This window comes from Tachysurus vachellii, chromosome 2, assembly GCF_030014155.1.
Source record: "Tachysurus vachellii isolate PV-2020 chromosome 2, HZAU_Pvac_v1, whole genome shotgun sequence".
NCBI classification, from domain to species: domain Eukaryota; kingdom Metazoa; phylum Chordata; class Actinopteri; order Siluriformes; family Bagridae; genus Tachysurus; species Tachysurus vachellii.
This window is the reverse complement of record NC_083461.1, coordinates 19,970,977-19,989,857: the sequence shown is the minus strand read 5'-3', so window position 1 is coordinate 19,989,857 and position 18,881 is coordinate 19,970,977. Positions and strand designations below refer to the sequence as shown.

At 38.6% G+C, this 18,881-nt stretch overlaps 1 protein-coding gene across 1 annotated transcript; it reads right to left on the bottom strand.

Moving 5' to 3' along the window:
- Window positions 1-7,844: 7,844 nt before the first annotated feature.
- LOC132857934 (kelch-like protein 10) lies at window positions 7,845-16,951 on the bottom strand. The gene is made up of 7 exons (XM_060888062.1): window positions 16,800-16,951; window positions 10,334-10,823; window positions 9,196-9,810; window positions 8,822-8,971; window positions 8,434-8,550; window positions 8,233-8,324; window positions 7,845-8,042 (listed from the first exon to the last, which is right to left on the bottom strand). Exons 1-7 carry the CDS (start codon window positions 16,949-16,951, stop codon window positions 7,934-7,936), a joined length of 1,725 nt encoding a protein of 574 aa, XP_060744045.1. The 3' UTR covers window positions 7,845-7,933.
- Between the last annotated feature and the right edge of the window lie 1,930 nt (window positions 16,952-18,881).

Genomic DNA, 18,881 nt, shown 5'->3' with positions numbered 1-18,881 from the left:
CGATCCGTGGATGTATTAGTTGTTACTGATCATTTTACTAAGTTGGCTCATGCTTTTCCGTGCGCAAACCAGAAAGCGAAACAGATAGCCAAGAAGTTGTGGGATCATGTTTTTTGCGTCTATGGTTTTCCGACACGTATTCATACCGACCAAGGGGCTAACTTCGAAAGTGCACTCATTGCAGAATTGCTTAAATTGGCTGGTGTTGAGAAGTCACACACTACAGCATACCACCCGATGGGGAATGGTGTAACAGAGCGGTTCAATCGAACTTTGGGCAGTATGCTACGCTCCTTGCCTCTTAAGGAGAAACAAAAATGGCAGATACAGGCTCTGACATTTGCGTATAATGCCACGGTGCATGAGACCACTGGTTACGCCCCATTTCAGTTAATGTTTGGTCGTATCCCAAAGTTGCCAGTTGATGTCATTTTTGGGCAGGTGTTTCATGACCCTATGGTTGTTGACCATAGAGTCATGAAACAGTTGATGTCATTTTTGGGCAGGTGTTTCATGACCCTATGGTTGTTGACCATAGTAACTATGTGCAAACGCTAATGTCTCACCTCAAAGAAGCAGCATACATAGCTCAGAAACACACTGAAAAGGAGCAGAGAAAACAGGCCAACTTCTATAATCGAAGGTTAAGGGGTTATGTTTGAGCATTGGAGATAGAGTGTTGCTCGCCAACAAGGGTGAGAGAGGAAAGAAAAGACTTGCTGATAGGTGGGATCCAAATGTCTATACTGTAAAGGAACGGGATCTTAGGGCTAACATATACAAAGTGATTGATGGAAAGGGTAAGTCAAAAGTGGTGCATCGCAACCTAATTCTGGACATCAGCTTTTTACCTATTGAAGCAACCCAAGATGAGGATGTTCCGTCAAGTGATGGTAATGCGGAGACCAAACCTTACATGTCGGATCTGTTCGATCCAACTGATGGGGGTGGTTCTGATGATAGGATGGGAGCACGGGTGTCTGATGAACAGGGAGAAGTTGAGGGTCAAGAGTCTGTTTGCGGCGATTTGGAATCTGATTATTCAGCAGAATGCTGTAGTCCAAATGAGTTTGCTGGAGATTGTTCTGATCGAATGTATGATGTAGATGGTGAATCCTACTCTAGTACCTTAGACCAGCAAGTAAGGGCTGTAAATGACTCCAATACTAATCATATTATTGACATGCCAGCACACATGCCAGCTGACACACAGCGTTTTAGGACACGTGCAGGGAGGGTGGTCAAAAAGGTTAGTCGTTTGATTGAGTCTATGACACAGAAGTCACCAGTTGTGAAGAGGGCAGGATCGTTTCTTTCTCAGTTTTAAGGAGGGTTTTTACTTTCTTTTCTTTGGCATAGTGTTGCAAATAGATGTGCACAATGTGGAGTTTATAGAGAATAATAGATCAGGTTAATGAATACTGTAAAAGGCAGTATGACATTCTAAAGATCTCCAGGACTAGACCAACTTTGGATTATTCTAACCTGTTAAGCAGGTAACATAGTATGTTGAACTACAAGTAAGTTTTGCTTGTGAATCTGATTCTATTGTTTCCACTGTCTAGTCCAATCAGGATTTTAGTGAAATTCAGGAGGGGTGAATGTGACTGATGTCACATTGTGACTGAACTGATGTGACTGAATTTTCATGTAAGTATATTTACAATGTAAATATATGCATTTCACTAAAAATCCTTCCTATTTGTTTTATTTGTTTAATATGTTTTATGTCATGTTTAAATTAATTAGTTCTATTTTTGGCGGAAGTGTTTTCTTTTGCGATTAAGCTGTGTTATGTCATGACGTCATTCGGGAAGTGCGCGCTGCTCCTCAGTTTACTTTGTGCATACTGAGGAGAGGTAAGGTGTTAGCGGTGCTCTCCCGGGATTAGTTGCAAAATTGAGTTTTACACATTTGAATTTCACTCATAACATGTTCAAATATTATTGTTAAGTGTTATTAATGTAATATGTGATATGTAAGGTGATTTGTGGATGGATGGGGAGGATTAAGCGTCTTATTCAATAAGTACAGCGAGCAAATAAGCATGTGCATTGGCTAGGCTTAGTGATGTTAATGGCTCCAATTTGATTTGTGCAGGTGGTAAACCTGACCAAGCAGCCACGTTTATTTTGTTTCTTTCTGTATTCCATCCAGGTACAGTAACTTCTAATGTTTTATAATTTGTTTAATTAAATTTGTATTTCTGTTTTATGGAGTTTACTTTGTGCATACTGAGGAGAGGTGGTAAAGCTGACCAAGCAGCCACGTTTATTTTGTTTCTTTCTGTATTCCATCCAGAATTGTTGAGTGTTGGTGACAATAAACTCTCCAGTACTGCTGCAGCAAAGTTGTAAAGACTGTTCATTCCACAACACAACGCAGAGAACACGAGCACCGGTCAGAACCGAACGTGACCAGTTACACTAGCTGCAGGTCTTATGTATGTATTTGTATCTATTTTAACAGCTCTTAACAGAGGGGGCACAAGTTTAGTCCAGGTGACACCCTTGTCTTCAAATCCCTCTAGTGACAGCTCAGATGAATCATTCTCTGATACTATGTCTAAAGACATCCTCATCAGAAGGGAACAGAAAGAATAAGAGGGTGAAAAGGAAGGGAAATGGTAAAGTATGGGAAGACGTCAAAGAATATTGAAGCAATGACATGAGAGGTAAGAATGCTAATTTTGTGTTAAATCGTAACTTTATAAGCTCCCGATTACTTAATTAATTTACTGTTGTAGAAAACTGTCAGCAAAATATAAGAAATGTATATATCAAATTATTAAAAATGTATATTTGCACAACTCTGTTTAATAAGAAACTTTGAATTCACAGCCAAGAATGTACATATATGACTTATTTAATGGCTTAATTTAAGCATTAATGTAAGTCAAAAGTGGGTGTGAGAATAATAAAAGCAAATACTAACACTTATTCTATTTTCTCTGAATTACAGCTCAACACCCACAACAGGTGGTGGTCCAATACAAAAAAAAATTCTTCACCACTTCAGTAGTCTGTGGCAGTTAATGCTCCAATCGCAGAGCTGTCCTTTTCTTTACCTTTTAAGTCTAAGGAACTACTCAAAAACCACAGCAGTCAAATGAAAATTAGTGCATTTGCTACACAATGTGCTACTGCAATTCAGGAGGATCCATCTATAGCAGATAAAATCTCAGCCCTTAAGGCTTATGGAAAGCTGCTGCCATTAAAACAAAAGTGAACGGTTTTTGCACTGTATCTGAAGTACAGTGTACAATGAACCAAATCTCATGCATAATATGCCGTGTGGTTCTTTACTCTTTAAAAGTTTGCATTAAGGTACTTTTTGTGATTCACTGTACTGATATTTTGCTAATATTCTTCTTTGTGTAGCTTATTTTTTTCATTTTTGTTCATTTTTAAATGAGATTTTTGTACAAGAGGTTTCTTTTTGTATTTTTATCTGAAATGTAAAGTAGTACAGTTCCATGTTTTTTATCTTGAAATAAATGTTTCTGTGCACTGTATCACTCTGTGCTGTGTTTTTTTCCTTTTTTTTGTTGTGTTGAGAGCCAGTGGCATGCACAACCAATTATTAACTTATCCGTCAGTAGACAGACGGACATAGATAATACAAAGAGAAGGAGAAATAGGGAAAGAAAAGTGAAACGTAATGTGAATAAACAAAGAAAAATTTATGTAAAAATACAAAAGGTTGAAGAATTGGTTGAAGAGTTGAAAGATTTGAATATGAGTGTTTAAAAGAAGACACAGAGGGATCAGATGCTGTACCTAAACAGCTGGAAGAAGATTCCAAAAGAAAAGAAGATTATAATGCATTATTTGTTATGTTTTATTTTCAGAATGTTCAAGAAAATTCTGAAATGCTTTTCTTTTCCTTATAATCATGTATTCTCATGTAATAGAGTCGATTAGATTAATATTGCTTATTTTTACTGTAAACTTAGATGAAAAGCTGCTTCTTGTAGTGAAAGCTTATAAAGCCTACTGTGTATTACTGGGAGTATCTGCACACAAGTGTTTCAAGGCCTGCTGTTGAAGTGAAGCCTTCTGTGTTTTCACGGGGAGTAACCCGCACACGCAGTGTTTTATAGCTTGCTGTCGAATTCCACGGCAAGAGAAAGCTTCAATCCTATATAACCACAGCCTGAGAAGTTGCAGGAAGTATGACCATATATAGAAGTGTTAACCTTGAGAATAGGGAAAAAGACAGTACATTTACATTTACATTTACAGCATTTGGCAGACGCCTTTATCCAGAGCGACGTACATAAGTGCTTAAATCTCTAACATTGAATACATTAATGCTGGCTCACTAAGTTACATACTTAAGATACCATGAGTTTAAAACATTTGTTCAAAGTTACAATGAAAAAGTGTCAAAGGTGTGTTTTTTTTTGTTTTTTTTTAAATGCAAAAGATAAGGAAAGAAGTGCTAGTTGAAGTGTTTCATGAATAAGTAGGTCTTCAACCGCCGCTTGAAAATAGCCAGTGACTCAGCTGTCCGGACCTCTAGGGGAAGTTCATTCCACCACCTTGGTGCCAGTACAGAGAAAAGTCTTGTAGTATACTTGCCTCTTACCCTGAGAGATGGTGGAACCATCAGTGCTGGTAGATCGGAGGGTGCGGGGTGCAGTGCGAGAAGTGATGAGGGCTTTGAGGTAAGAGGGAGCTGGTCCATTTTTGGCTTTGTAGGCCAGCATCAGTGTTTTGAATCTGATGCGTGCAGCTACCTGAAGCCAGTGGAGGGATCGCAGCAGCGGGGTGGTATGCGAGAACTTTGGCAGGTTGAAAACAAGCCGGGCAGCTGCATTTTGGATCATTTGCAGAGGACGGATTGCGTTCATAGGTAGACCTGCCAGCAGTGCATTGCAGTAATCCAGTCTAGAAATGACAAGAGACTGAACAAGTACCTGAGCAGCCTGTGTGGACAGAAATGGCAGAATCCTTCTAATGTTGTAGAGAAGAAACCGACATGAGCGATGGTTGATTGTCCATGGTTACCCCAAGGTTGCGAGCTGTGGCTGAAGGGGAGATCAGATCATTGTGCAAGGATATAGCAAGATCATGACTTGGGGATGAATCACCTGGGATGAACAGCAGCTCAGTTTTGCTAGGATTAAGCTTTAACTGATGAGCAGTCATCCATGATGAAATTTCTGCCAGACATGCAGAGATCCGGTCAGAAGCTGTGGCATCTGCGGGTGGGAAAGAGAAGATAAGTTGTGTATCATCAGCATAGCAGTGGAACCCATGTGAGGAAATAACTTCACCAAGAGAGTGAGTATACAGGGAGAAAAGAAGAGGACCAAGTACTGAGCCTTCTGGGACGCCACTGGAGAGTCTGCGTGGAGCAGATGTCACTGCCCTCCATGTTACCTGATATGAGCGTCCTTCCAGGTAGGAAGCAAACCATTCCCAAGCTGATCCGCAAATACCAAGACTCCTGAGGGTGGCTAAGAGAGTCTTGTGGTTGACCGTATCAAACGCTGCTGAAAGGTCAAGGAGGATAAGGATGGATGACAGTTTGGCTGATCTAGCAGCATGTAGTTTCTCAGAGACATCCAAAAGGGCTGTCTCTATGGAATGAGCTGCTTTAAAGCCAGACTGGTTGGGGTCTTGGAGGTTGTTCTGTGAGAGATAGACAGACAGTTGATTAAAGACAATGCGTTCAAGAATTTTTGAAAGAAACGAGAGAAGTGATACCGGTCTGTAGTCACTGATGTCTGATGGATCCAGAGCAGGCTTCTTTAGGATGGGAATAACCCTTGCTCTCTTGAAAGTAGTTGGTACCTGACCAGATGCTATGGATCTATTGGCGATAGTGGTAATGAAGGGCAGAAGGTCTTGCGAGATGGTCTGGAGCATAGTGGAAGGGAGTGGCTCCAATGGGCAGGTGGTAGGATTGCAAGACTGGATGAGTTATAAAATCTCTTCTGCTGCTACAGTTGAGAAATGCGACAACGAAGGTGTAGGGGAGTCCATACTCTGAGATGTAAGTGCAGTCGGGGCTGAAGTGAAGGTCCGGCAGATTTCCTCAATCTTCTCCTGGTAGAAAGAAGCAAAGTCTTCTGCAGTCAGGGAGGATGAAGAAGGTGGAGCCGGGGGGTTGAGCAGAGAAGAGATGATGTGGAATTTCCGAAGGTCATGTGAGGAAGCTTCAAGCTTTTCCTTGTAGAAGGAAGTCTTGGCAGAAGTCACATCTGAGGAGAACTTGGCAAGAAGTGTTCGGTAAGAATCAAGATCTGCATCAAGTTGTGATTTCTTCCACTTTCTCTCTGATGATCTTAGCTCTCTTCGATTGTTGCGCAGCACATCTGAAAGCCAAGGAGCAGAACAAGAAGTTTTCTTGGGTTTAGTGGACATAGGGCAGAGGAAGTCCATAGTTGAGGAAAGAGATGAGAGGAAAGTATCTGTGGCCGAGTCCAAGGGTAGTGAGGAAAAAGACTCAGGATCAGGAAGGGAAGAAAGAGTGCCAGAAGCTACAGAAGAAGGGAAGACAGAGTAAAGGTTGCGGCGGGTAAGAGCGAGGGGGTGAGAGGTAGTTTTAGGTAGGGTAGGGAGAGTGATGGTGAAGGATACCAGGTGATGTAGTAGTGCACATTAGTAGTGCACACAGAGTCGACGGCGAGATATGTTTGGTAACCGAGATGTGTGTGTGAAATAAGATGGTAGCCGTCTAAAAGGCACAAAGCCAACCAAACCTGACAGCCAAATCCAACTGGCCACAGTAATTATTAAAAAAAAAGTATAAAAGCCCGCCTTGAATCACAGTGTGTGTGCATTCTATTGTAGACAGCATTGTGCATGTTATACTTTAGGTGCATCATAGAACAAACGCAAGTTTACACTTGGAGAGTGTTTCTTGGTTTGTTATAATCTTTGCATCTTAATACCTTTTACTTATTCTAATACTGTTTGATTATTTGAAGGAGTTTTTATTTGTAATTTTCTTTTTATTTTACATATATTACACACACCTATTTGTATTACACTACTTTTAATAAAAACAAGAAATAATCTCCATTGTGAGGATCCTGAAAAGACAAAAAGGTCTAAGTCTGCCTCCTTCATTTAAAGATTCAAACAATAGAATAAGTAGAAGACGTTGGAGAGGATCCTTTGTTAGAAGACCGACGGGACTTCGAAGGACACCTGCGTTCAAGGTAAGACCAACTGTGATAGTTGATCTTGTGTTTTCAACATGAACCTTTGCCAATTAAGACACATTCCTTAGTGGGAAAGCGGAAGGGTTTCCTACGCGATCCGAAAACGTGTCACTAAGGGACAAGTACGTCAGTATAATTACTTCAGTTGAGAAGTTAACTAAGCCTTTAAAACTCCTTTACAACTGCTTTACAAGGCATAGATAGTCCTCGCTTTAGATGAGCTGGTTTTTAACTAGCTGAATTAATCATAAACTATTACTCACTATTGACTCATGAACTATTTACTAATGCTTAATAGTGTGCAGTTATTATAAAGCATTACCAAGATTTTCAACGTGCCATCATGGCACACAGGAGAGTCTGGCTAGACATCCTTCTACAAAAACCTCTCTATAATATCTCTGATACACAGTAGATAAATCAGTATTGAAACAGTTAATAGTGAGATGTTATAAAATAGATTTATTGAGTGTTTAGGCCTTCAGATAAATGAATTCATAGAGATATTCTCTTTAGAATTGGTAAATGTGGTCAGGCAGAAATAAATTTTTGCTGTGTTCCAGCTTCTCTTACTCTGACCGGGTAATATATATAATTATTTTAATCTCAGTTGTTCCTTTTATTTAATATCAGAATTATTCAAATACACTCTGTAATTTTTGAGATATACTCATTCATAATTGAGCATGTCGTTTTCAAAAAAGAGGCTTAAAAATAGTCCTAAGGTGGAAGAGGTGAATAATAAAAGCTGTGCATCTAGAGAAAACCATCACGTTCTGTGGTGTAGTCAGTGACGTTGGGAAGCCCAGAAACCACACAGCAGCTGACTGCGCTGCGGGAAATGTTCATGTCCTGGATGTCGAACCTGCAGGAAATCAACGCGTTTGTGATGTTTCAGTGTTTAATTATCATCACAACATCACATTTATCCTGGGGTTCAGTTTAAGACACTGAAGAATTACAAGATATACACACACATCTCGTTTAGTTTCTCCTATAAAAAAGATTAATTACAGAACCCCAGATCTCTGGAATTGACAGTAGGCGTCTCATACCACTCGTCTTTATACACATCGTAGTATTCGCATCTGGAGGTTGTGCCTTCACCGTTGTAGCCACCAATCACGTACACGCAACCATCCATCACCTAAAAGAAGAAAGAGAAGGTGAAGGGGTAGACAGTAGATGGGTTATAGTTCATTTACTCCAGGGTTTGGAGTTGGGTCTAAGTCTTGTATTAACACCAGGTTTGTTACCTCGATGCCAAAGTTGCTGCGTGGGTTAAACATGGGGGATAGAATCTTCCAGGAGTTGGTATGAAGGTTAAAGGCCTCGATGCTCTGCGTACGACTGTCTCCATCAAAACCACCGATCTACAAAACATCAGATTTCCTTCTGTGAGTATGAAGGAATAAATGAGCATAAACAGTACAAAAAGGAAAACGTCTCCATCCCATCACTTACAGAACAATAACATAAACTTCATTTAATTCAAGTTTTTATAGAATTAATTTCACATTTACCACAGTCTCATTTTAAGATGTCATTTTTGTTTACGTTTAAAATTTCTCTCCAAAGATCAGTACATAGGTCACATGTTTTAAATTTTCAGTTGTGTGCCTGTGTGTTACTTTCAGTTCTTACAGCAAACAATTGGTTGTTCAGCGCAATGACGCCTACGCCACTCCTGCGCATGTGCATCCGCACGATCAGTGTCCACTGATCATGATGAGGGTCAAAACACTCAGCCGTGAAATGACACTCATTTCCATTGAAGCCTCCACAGATGTAGATCTAAAGGAACCAAAAAAGACAAACATAAATCAAGGTTCTTGGTGTCTCCAGTTTCAGATTTCAGGTCTCATTAGGGACTGGAACATTAAATATGTAAGGGTTTGAATTCATTTTTTAACCAAAGGCCCTCAACCCTCTTTGTACCAGTGTTCTGTATCGGGACTTATCCTGACCTATGACCCCAATTCACTGTGCTGTAGTGTGTGTGAGAATTGAAGGCTTACCTTGCCATTTAAAGTGGCAGCGCTGGCATCACTTCGCTTCTCATGCATGGATGGGATGAGACTCCACTGATTGGTGCTTGGATTATAACGCTCAGCTGTGTTAAGCCTCACAGTCCCGTTGAAGCCTCCCATGGCATAGATGAATCCGTCCAGTACAGCCACACTAACATAGCAGCGGTGCGAATGCATGGGCGCTGCCTCGTTCCACGTCCCATCCAGGGGATCAAATATGCACATGGTGTTGTAGTACTCCATGCTGTTGAAACCACCAATAACATACACCAAACCATACAGGAACACTGTGCCATGATACGCTCGAGCTCGCTCTTCTCTACTGGAGATGCAAATCCAGTTGTCCAGCCTCGAGTCATATGCTTCCACAACGTTCGTAGTAGTTGGGCCACTGAATCCGCCGATGGCAAACAAGATGGAATATGGGAGCCTTGGACGGGTAAATGGATCCGAGAGTCTGGTAATGGGCTCAGCCACTTTGGAGTAGTACATGGCCTTCATGGCACGGGCTATGATGGGTTGACACTCACACATGCTGCGGACCAACTGGTTTTTCTTTATATATTCCAGGAAGTATTCCATAGTCACCAGAGCCAGCCGCACCTGAAAGGTCAGAAGTTTTCGATAGAATATAGGTCAAAATTAGGAACGGTTATACAATAATATGGAAATGGATTTGAATTCTTTCACTGTTTTCCACACGTAAAGCTGAACAAGATCCAAATACTGATTGATTACTACAGCAGACTGTGATATAATATATACCTGTTATAAAACAAGAAGTTATCAGAATAACGAGGTTTTTCTGCCCATTAGCATGTATTGTTTATTACAATCACCACTATGTGTTTATAGCTGTCCAGTGAGTTTGCTGCCTTTTTGGTTACTTTAGACAAGTGAATATTTAATCAAACTTTCCCTTCAGATTTAACACTACTAAATTGCTCAGATTATGTTGTGACCAAAGAATCTTCTTGTGCATTTTTTTCCGCAACAACAAAATTAGCTTAACTTAGCTCTAGCTATCACTGGAACCCTAACTGTGTCTACTGCCTGGTTTCATTTCCATTCAAACTTGTATTGTACAAATGGTCTATTGAGTGTATTGGTGTGTATTGACACTCACCTTCGGCAGCAGGTTCACTATGTGCTGCTTTCTGATGCTGGGCTCATGCCTGATCCACAGGAATACAGCCTGGAAGGCTGTTTTCTCCTCCCTGATGTTTAGTTCATCCTGCTCCAGGATGTCACTGAGCTGCTCCACGGTCAGCTCCAGAAAATGTCCGGACGGTGAAAAAACGACATTTTCGAAGTGATGCAACGTGTACATGTAGGCCTGATCTCGCAGCTCGTTGTATGAGTTAGCATCTGCATACTGCCAAATCCTTAAGCAGTTATCCGGGCTGAGATGATCCTGTAGGAATTCACAGCAGCTCAGTACAAGGTCTGGGATGAGCAGGTAACTGGCTGCGGCCAAGAGAGTCTCCACATTATCGGTGGTGATTTGAATGTCCTGTGTGTACATGTATCGGATTATAAGATCCATGATTTCTGGAGATACACCAGTGATATTGTACACTCTCTGATCCAGATTACTCCATCTTGTGAATAGAGCTCTGCAAGATCAGGAACAGAAGAAAACATATAAGGAAAAATATCTAGGCTTCACAGCAGAGAGTTTGTGCTATAGACTTATAGAAACACCGAACCGACAGTCCTGCAACATGTCTTTATTGACAAACACATGAAGATATTAACAACTAATAAACGTCTTTTTTCTGCCAAATCCACTGCTTAATTTGTGCTCTCTTCTTAATATGCGATCACACTGACAAATGGATAGGTGAACCATAAACTCACTTTAATACATCTCATCCTTCACAAAGAACTCCACTGAGCCTCAACAATTATTTAACATTAACTGCAACTCACTGTAACCATTCCATTCCAATGGATTTGGTCCACATGCCATCTGACTACTCTGCCTGACTACTCTGCCATCCGCCGTCTCTGCTGGATATAAGCCTGTCTGTAGCTGAATAAAATCCTAGCTACCTTAGCTTTCAGTGATCCCTCTGGGCATTTTCTCAACATATCCTTAAAAGTCTTTACCACCATTTCTGCTAAGACATTGCTAGTGGTGTGGTAAGGAGCGGATGTAACATGAAGTATTCCATTTCTTTTTAGAAAATCCTCAAATTTCTCACTCTTGAAACAAGTGCCAATATCTGAAGCTATAAGTTATGGTAAACCATGGTTACTGAAACTAATCCCTTGACAATCAATTGTGGTGTTTGATGTTGAAGAACTCAGAGAATATGCATCCATCCACTTGGAATGTGCGTCAGTGAGAATGAAAAACATTCTTCCCATGAATGTTCCCACATAATCTCCATGCAACCTCGTCCAAGGCCTGTCTGGCCAGTCCCAGAGTTGAATTTGGACCACTGCTGGATTCAGTCACTGCTCTAGGCATGTATTACACATTTTTGCCAGGTTCTCCACATCCTGGTCTAGCTTTGGCCACCACACATAACTTCATGCTAGACCCATCACCCGGGACACCCCATACTGATGCAATTGTTGAAACACGTCTCTTTGTCCTGATCAGGGTACAATGACTCGTGCTCCTCATAACACACAACCAATTTGTACACTCAGATCTTGCTTCCTTATACTGTATAGCCTAAATTCAATCCCTTCCATGTCTGGTGGACACCCTTTCTGCACCATCTCTCTAACTCTAGCCAGAATTGAATCTTTGTTTGTACATGCCCGCACCTGCAGTGCTTTCACTAGTGTTATGTCTGCATTCTTCAAATGAGCACTCTCTCCTCTATTTCCTCTGTCCTCAATCTGGTAAAGGCAGTTTACTAAGAGCATCTGCATTTTCATGATGTCTCCCTGGTTTGTGGATTATCTCATATTCATATGCCCGCAGGGACACTGCCTACCTCTGGACTCTGGATCTGTGGGTCTGTGGCACTGCTTTCAATTCAAGAAACAAAGACAACAGTGGTTTATGGTCCATTACAATGGTTAATCTACCACCATAAATATACTTGTGGAACCTCTGAATTCCAAATATTACTGCTAAGCCCTCTTGCTGTGTTACTCGAGTGTGGGACATGAAACCTATAGGTCTCTCTATTCAGCTTTTTGTGAGATAGCACTGCTCCCACACCATTATGGGTTAAGACTTCTGCAGATTGCAACAGTCCGTTGGAATGTGCGAATGCAGCATCTTGATCTAGTTTCCATTTCCACTTTGTGTCCTTACATGCAGTTTATGTAGAGGAGCTAAAACAGTTTCCAGGTTAGGCAGAATCTAGAATAAGTTAAAAGTTCCAAATAAGCTCAGTCACCTGCTCCAAATTGGTTTGTGCTGCTAAAAGTTTCGCTTGTGCTGTTTCGGTTTTTATAATATTAGACATTTTATTAGGTGGTTCATTCTAAGGCCACTCAGCCCCCCACCTGCTCCAAATTAAACAAAAACGGTCTCATTCATTTGTGCTTCGTTTGTGCTGGTTTGTGCCGGTGAAACTCTCGTTTGTGCTGTTTCGGTTTATTAAATATTAAACATTTTATTAGGTGGTCATTCACTCAGCCCCCACCTGCTCCAAATTCAACAAAAACGGTCGTTTGTGCTTCGTTTGTGCTGGTTTGTGCCGGTGTTTTAATATTGAACATTATAGGTGGGTTATCAATGCTGGTATTGCAATACTAATAGATTAAAATAGATCATTTAGCTGGTAAAAAATTTATGATTCATGAGCAGTGACTATTTTATTTCAGGTTTGTCATTTGTTCAATCTCTCACCAACATATTTCATGTTAGTAAAGATGTTTTAATAGAACAACAACTCAACTGTCAAGACTATTAAACAATTCATTCATTCATTAATTCATTCATTTTCTACCGCTTATCCGAACTACCTCAATCAATCACAATCAATTATCTTTACTTCCCTGGTCTCTCCTGACTTTTTATTTTATTTACAAGGATTATCTGCTACACTTCACTGCCACCACTAGGCACAAGTGACACTTCTGTTCAACATGCTCTTGTGAAAATCAGTGTAGAGTTCGTTGAGAAAAGATAGATACAAATCAAACTACAAAAGGCGTTACTAAATCAAATTTCTGGCCAGTGTAAGTACAAAGTTTTATCACTGTCAATTACAACATTATTAGTTAACTTCAAGAATAGGTTTACTATTTCTATGTTTACTGAACAGAAATTTCATTGCAAATATAATACTGCTAATGAAGCTATAATTACAATTGAACATATGACCCATGTTAGATTTTTTTAATACATTGTACATCTAGGGGTCAACATTACCATATTACCTAATATAATATATAATCCTTATATATTATTACTATAATATGTATTCAGACCAATATAGTAATGCATGAAAATAAGTTTAAACTGTACATGACATTTTTGAGTCAGGATTATTTAAGTGGGTAATTATGTTTTGCTTATCCCAGATGCCCAAGAAACCAACAGGAATTGCATTTTCACCGTCTTGTGTTCAGCAAAAGATGCCATAGTCCAAAATGGCAATATAGCTACGCCTAATCAGAGTATCTGGACAGAGCTTAGTAAGCAGCTAGAAAACATGATCACTGAAAAGGCTCTATACACCTTTGTTAAATTAAACATCTGCACTGCTTTAGGATTTACTCATGAAGGTGATCATGAAACAAGTGGCAGTAGTGATGACACAGATTTTGAGCCAGGGTCCCTTTCCCCCATACCAAAAGATTCCTGGACTTGAAGTTCCATTTCAGAAATGGATTGAATTCATGCCTGAAACAGTCAAATACAAAAACAAGTTCTCTAAAACACAAAAAAGTGCTGAAAATGCTGAAAATACAGCTTTAATTACAGGAATAAATGACACTTTACTATATATTCACATAGAAATATTACATTGCTTTTACATTGATATAATATTATACTGTTTTATTGTATTTATGATCTAATAAATTCAGCTTTGATCACAGAAATAAATGACACTTTATATTCAGAGAACAGATTTCACAGCATTTCTGTTTTTACTATATTTTTGATGTAAATACATACATACAGCTTGAGAGACTTTGAACAATCTTAATGTTTTCAAAGATCTGACTGGTACTGTATATGTTTATATGCTTATTGGTCCGTGCATTTATGACAGTGTTACTATTACTACTGTTTTTCACATAAGAACATAGAGTACCAAGTAAAAACACTTACCTTGGAGTTTATGTTACATTCCACACATCGCTGTGTCCGTTAAAAGCTGAAAGCGCAGATAACAGTATACAGTAGATAACAGTTTAGTGAATGCGACTATTTAATGTGATTTGGTTTGCCGTATGGATCTTACCTTGGCTTGACTGAGTGACCATAGAATGACCCACCTAATAAAATGTTTAATATTATAAAAACCGAAACAGCACAAACGAAACTTTTAGCAGCACAAACCAGCACAAACGAAGCACAAACGAATGAGACAATTTTGGTTACATTTGGAACAGGTGGGGGGGCTGAGTGACCTAGATTTTACTATAATTATTCTTTTAATGTCTAAAAAACCAAAGCAGCACAAACGAAAATTTTTGCAGCACAAACCAGCACAAACGGAGCACAAACGAACAAGACTATTTTGCAGACGTTTTGCGTTGGGTGGGGGGCCAACTTCACGCTGGTGAGTTGGCAGCCTTGAATAAATACATTTTAATTGTACTTCAGACACTATAATGAATCATTCAGCAAATCCAGAATATTAAAAAGAAATAAATATATCACTATATAAATATTCTTCTATGAAGATAAGATGAAGACGGTGTAGCCGGAGAAAACTAAACTCGAGCTAAATATCAGCGAAAAAAACAAACACTTCATAGTTTATTTACAGCCCAGTTGTCACCTCATGTGTTTTACACAGTACACACACTGGACATGCGCTCCTTAACATCCTGACACTTGTTTTATTACAATATCGTGTAACAGGGTAGATTTCAGTCAGATGGCTGTGAGGAAACGTCGGCGTTAAGAAATCATCATTAAATCAGACTCGCAGAGTTGTGACTGGATCTGGGGTCTGTTTCAGAAAGGAGGTTCAACCAACTCTGAGTTTAAACTTGAACGTGCACCACAACTAAAAAAAGCCATTATCAATGGAGCGCAGATATAACGAGTCACCATGGCAACAGCGTCAGACAAAAAAGTCTGCATATTTCTCACCAGCAGAACTGGAAGTGCTTATTGTAAGCATATGGAGAATTTGAACACGTATTAAAAAAAAAGCAACACTGCTGTATAAAACAATAGTGGATTTAACATCAAATTTTAAAAGGTGTATTTTAAAAATATATGTTAAATATATATATATATATATATATATATATATATATATATATATATATATATATATATATATATATATAAACACTATGTTCAATTCAAGGATAATTCATGCAACTGTATATTGTTTATTTGAAAGCATTAGAAGTGCAGTTTCTTTTCTCTCCTTATTGTTCAAGTGGTTCAGGTTGATTTGGGATTTAGAAAGTAATTAATAAGTAAGTAGACCAAATTAGTAAGTAGACCAATACTTTCTAGAGATAGTAATTATTACATTAATCTAATTAGACTTGTTGAAGATGTAATTTGTAGTTAGTAATTAAGAACTATTTTAGAGTAAATTCCCAACTGTTATAATATCAGAGTTGAAACCGGAAAAACAGTATTTTATTTTATCAGGAAACAACACAAAAATTGTCAGAAAGCTCTTAAGAGCGAGACACACTTTCCTGACCGCTCTGCAAACAGTAGCCTTACTAATATGTTCTGCATCCCCGATGTTATACACAATACTACCATTTGCAAAGAAACGTAAGGCAACGCAAAGCATCAGCTCGGATGTAAGAGCACGGCCGCGATGGCTGATGTTTCTGATGTAAGGATGGATGGGATTATGGATGTATCTTATTGATTAAAGAAAAACGGTACCGCTCAAATAAAAATGCATAGGGATATGACAAAAAATCCACTCTGGGCCTCAAGATCATCTCCCGATGTAAATGTAACTCCCTACGGATTAATACAGCCTCTTGATCAACAGGATCATCCATAAAAGGACATTTCATTCCCTTTGATGCTCTCTGCGTACCGAAATGTGTGCAATGAATGAAGTGTTTAAATATCGCTTCCTCTTTAAAAAAAAAAAGGGGAGGAGACCGACAGAAAACCTGCTCCAGACCAAGTTAGGTTCACAGAGTAAGTTACCATGGTAACTCAGTTACCATGGTAACTGACTCTGAGTATAAGTTAGCTCTCTTTCAGAAACCGGCTTAACTTAACTTGCTTTCTCGGGTTTAACATATCTCCCTTTCTGAAACGGAAAACCCAGAGTTTCCCTCATTTCAGGGTTAACATACTCTCCTACATTCACATTCACTTAACCTCCTTTCTGAAACAGGCCCCTGATCATTTAATACAAATGTAAATATCATTTCATCTTCGGTATAGTTTTTGCTCATTAGGTAACATTTTAAGATGAAAAGTTGTGTTTGTGTTTGGTTTTTTTTACCTGAAATGCTGGCTGTACGCCGAGAGGAGGTTCTTGTGGACCTTGAAGTCCACTTCGTCCACTCTGAGCACCGCGTCACACAGCGACCCGTCCAATCGCATCTCGTTCAATAAACTGCACAGCTTCCTGTCTTCGCTTATCTCGCTCTCCATACTCGTAAACAAGTCGTCTTATTCGTAATTTCAGACATTTTCCATGTTACAGGTCGTGATAAGAGCGTTGATTTTGAGTTTGCACAGAACTGTGTTGCACAAAACCTTCTGGAACCGTCTTGACGTCACAGCACCGAATTCAGAATGCCTCATATTGACGAAAAACAAGAGACATGGAGACTACAAGTATTTTGTCATTCAGAAGAAGAATCCATAAAACACTTATTTTTTGAATGTGTATTTACCCAATCGTTTTGGATTGATATTAAATATCTAATATTCAAATTCACAGAATTAAAGATTCGACTATCTGGTAAAGATATATATTTGTAATATAAAAATAAGATTTTGGAGCAAAATCTGGTGATTAACATAATAATTATGTATGGAAAATATCACATACACAAACAGAAACTGAATAATAATAAACCTAACATTATATTATTTAAAATTGAACTTAAGCATTATATTGAGGCCCTAAAAGATGCAAGAAATAAAAAAGCGAAACGGATGTATAGAATTTTTGAATCCTTTTCGGAACACTCTAAGTTTTTTTAAAGTTTTTTTTTTTAATTTATTTATTTATTTATTTATTTGTTTGTTTGTTTATTTATTTATTGTTTTCTTTTCTTTCTGTTGTTTCCTTTGATGCTATTATGAATGTAATACATAATAGTTGAACACACTGTGATCCTCTGTATGTTTATTGTTATTTTTCCTGTTATGCAATAAAATAAATGAATAAATAAATAAATAAATAAATAAATAAATAAAAATACTGACGAAAAACATCACACAATCAGTGACAAGCTTTGTTTTCTTTCGTTCTTTCTTAGTGAATGTGTGATTTATTACATTTAAATATTATTATTTAATCATTATATCGTAACCCTTTTTATTAACAGTTGTTTTTTTGTTTTTTTAGAGAATCCTAGGGAATAAAACCCGCATGACGTCACTAAGTTGCGGCCTTAAATCACCGCGTTTCCGCACACTAATAAATTATAGTTTTGATCTAATGATTAATGAAATAATTACAATACACACCGAAATTGGTAGTCAGAAATGTAAAAAATACCTCAGTTCATTTCCATATGAACAGCGCACTCAGAGGGAGGAGGGAACACATTAGCTATAAATAGGCAAAACAGGAGAAACCGGACCACTCCTTACTTTCTTACGGATTACATAAAAAGAGATTATTTGTTTTTGACTTGAATTTGTTTATTTAAAAGTAGACATTTCAAGCTTTCTATGCATATATTTATCTTGTATTTGAGGCAAGTATTCGCAGAGATTCGGGTTGTTTTATTTATGTGTCTGTGAAGAGTGGTGACCGAGACCGAGATGGCAGAGAACGCACCCTGTTTATTTTCTTTATTCTACAAAAGCACAGTGTTTTGTTCAGAGCCGATCCATGACCTCCCTGGGGAAAGATACCCCTTAGCAGAATTTTGCTTAGGGAAGCAAAATTCTGCTAAGGGGTATCTTTCCTAGATATCCTGGATAAGTCCCAAACTTTATCCTACAATAGGTCTCGAAACAGGTAATGGATTCTAACATAAAAATAGAACACAGTGCACTATGTCAATTTAGTTACAATCATATGAAAAAGAAAGCACCTCCTCCTTCAATTTTATTGTTTTTATTTGTCAGCAGCTATATAACAATTGTCTTTTTCTCACAAACATCAATAAAGAAACTAATAAGCTTAGGTATTGCAGTTATTTTTCCCCAAAAAAGTAAATAAACATTCAGATACCAAGTTAAAAAAATAAGTACACCCTTCCTACTTCCTACATCATTAAGAGAGTAATTAGCAGGCAGGTTACTAATGAAATACAAAACATTATTTCATCATCAATGAGGTGTGACTATGTCTATAAAAACAGAACTTTGGGCAGTTTGGTGTTCTGGAGCACTTGAGTGT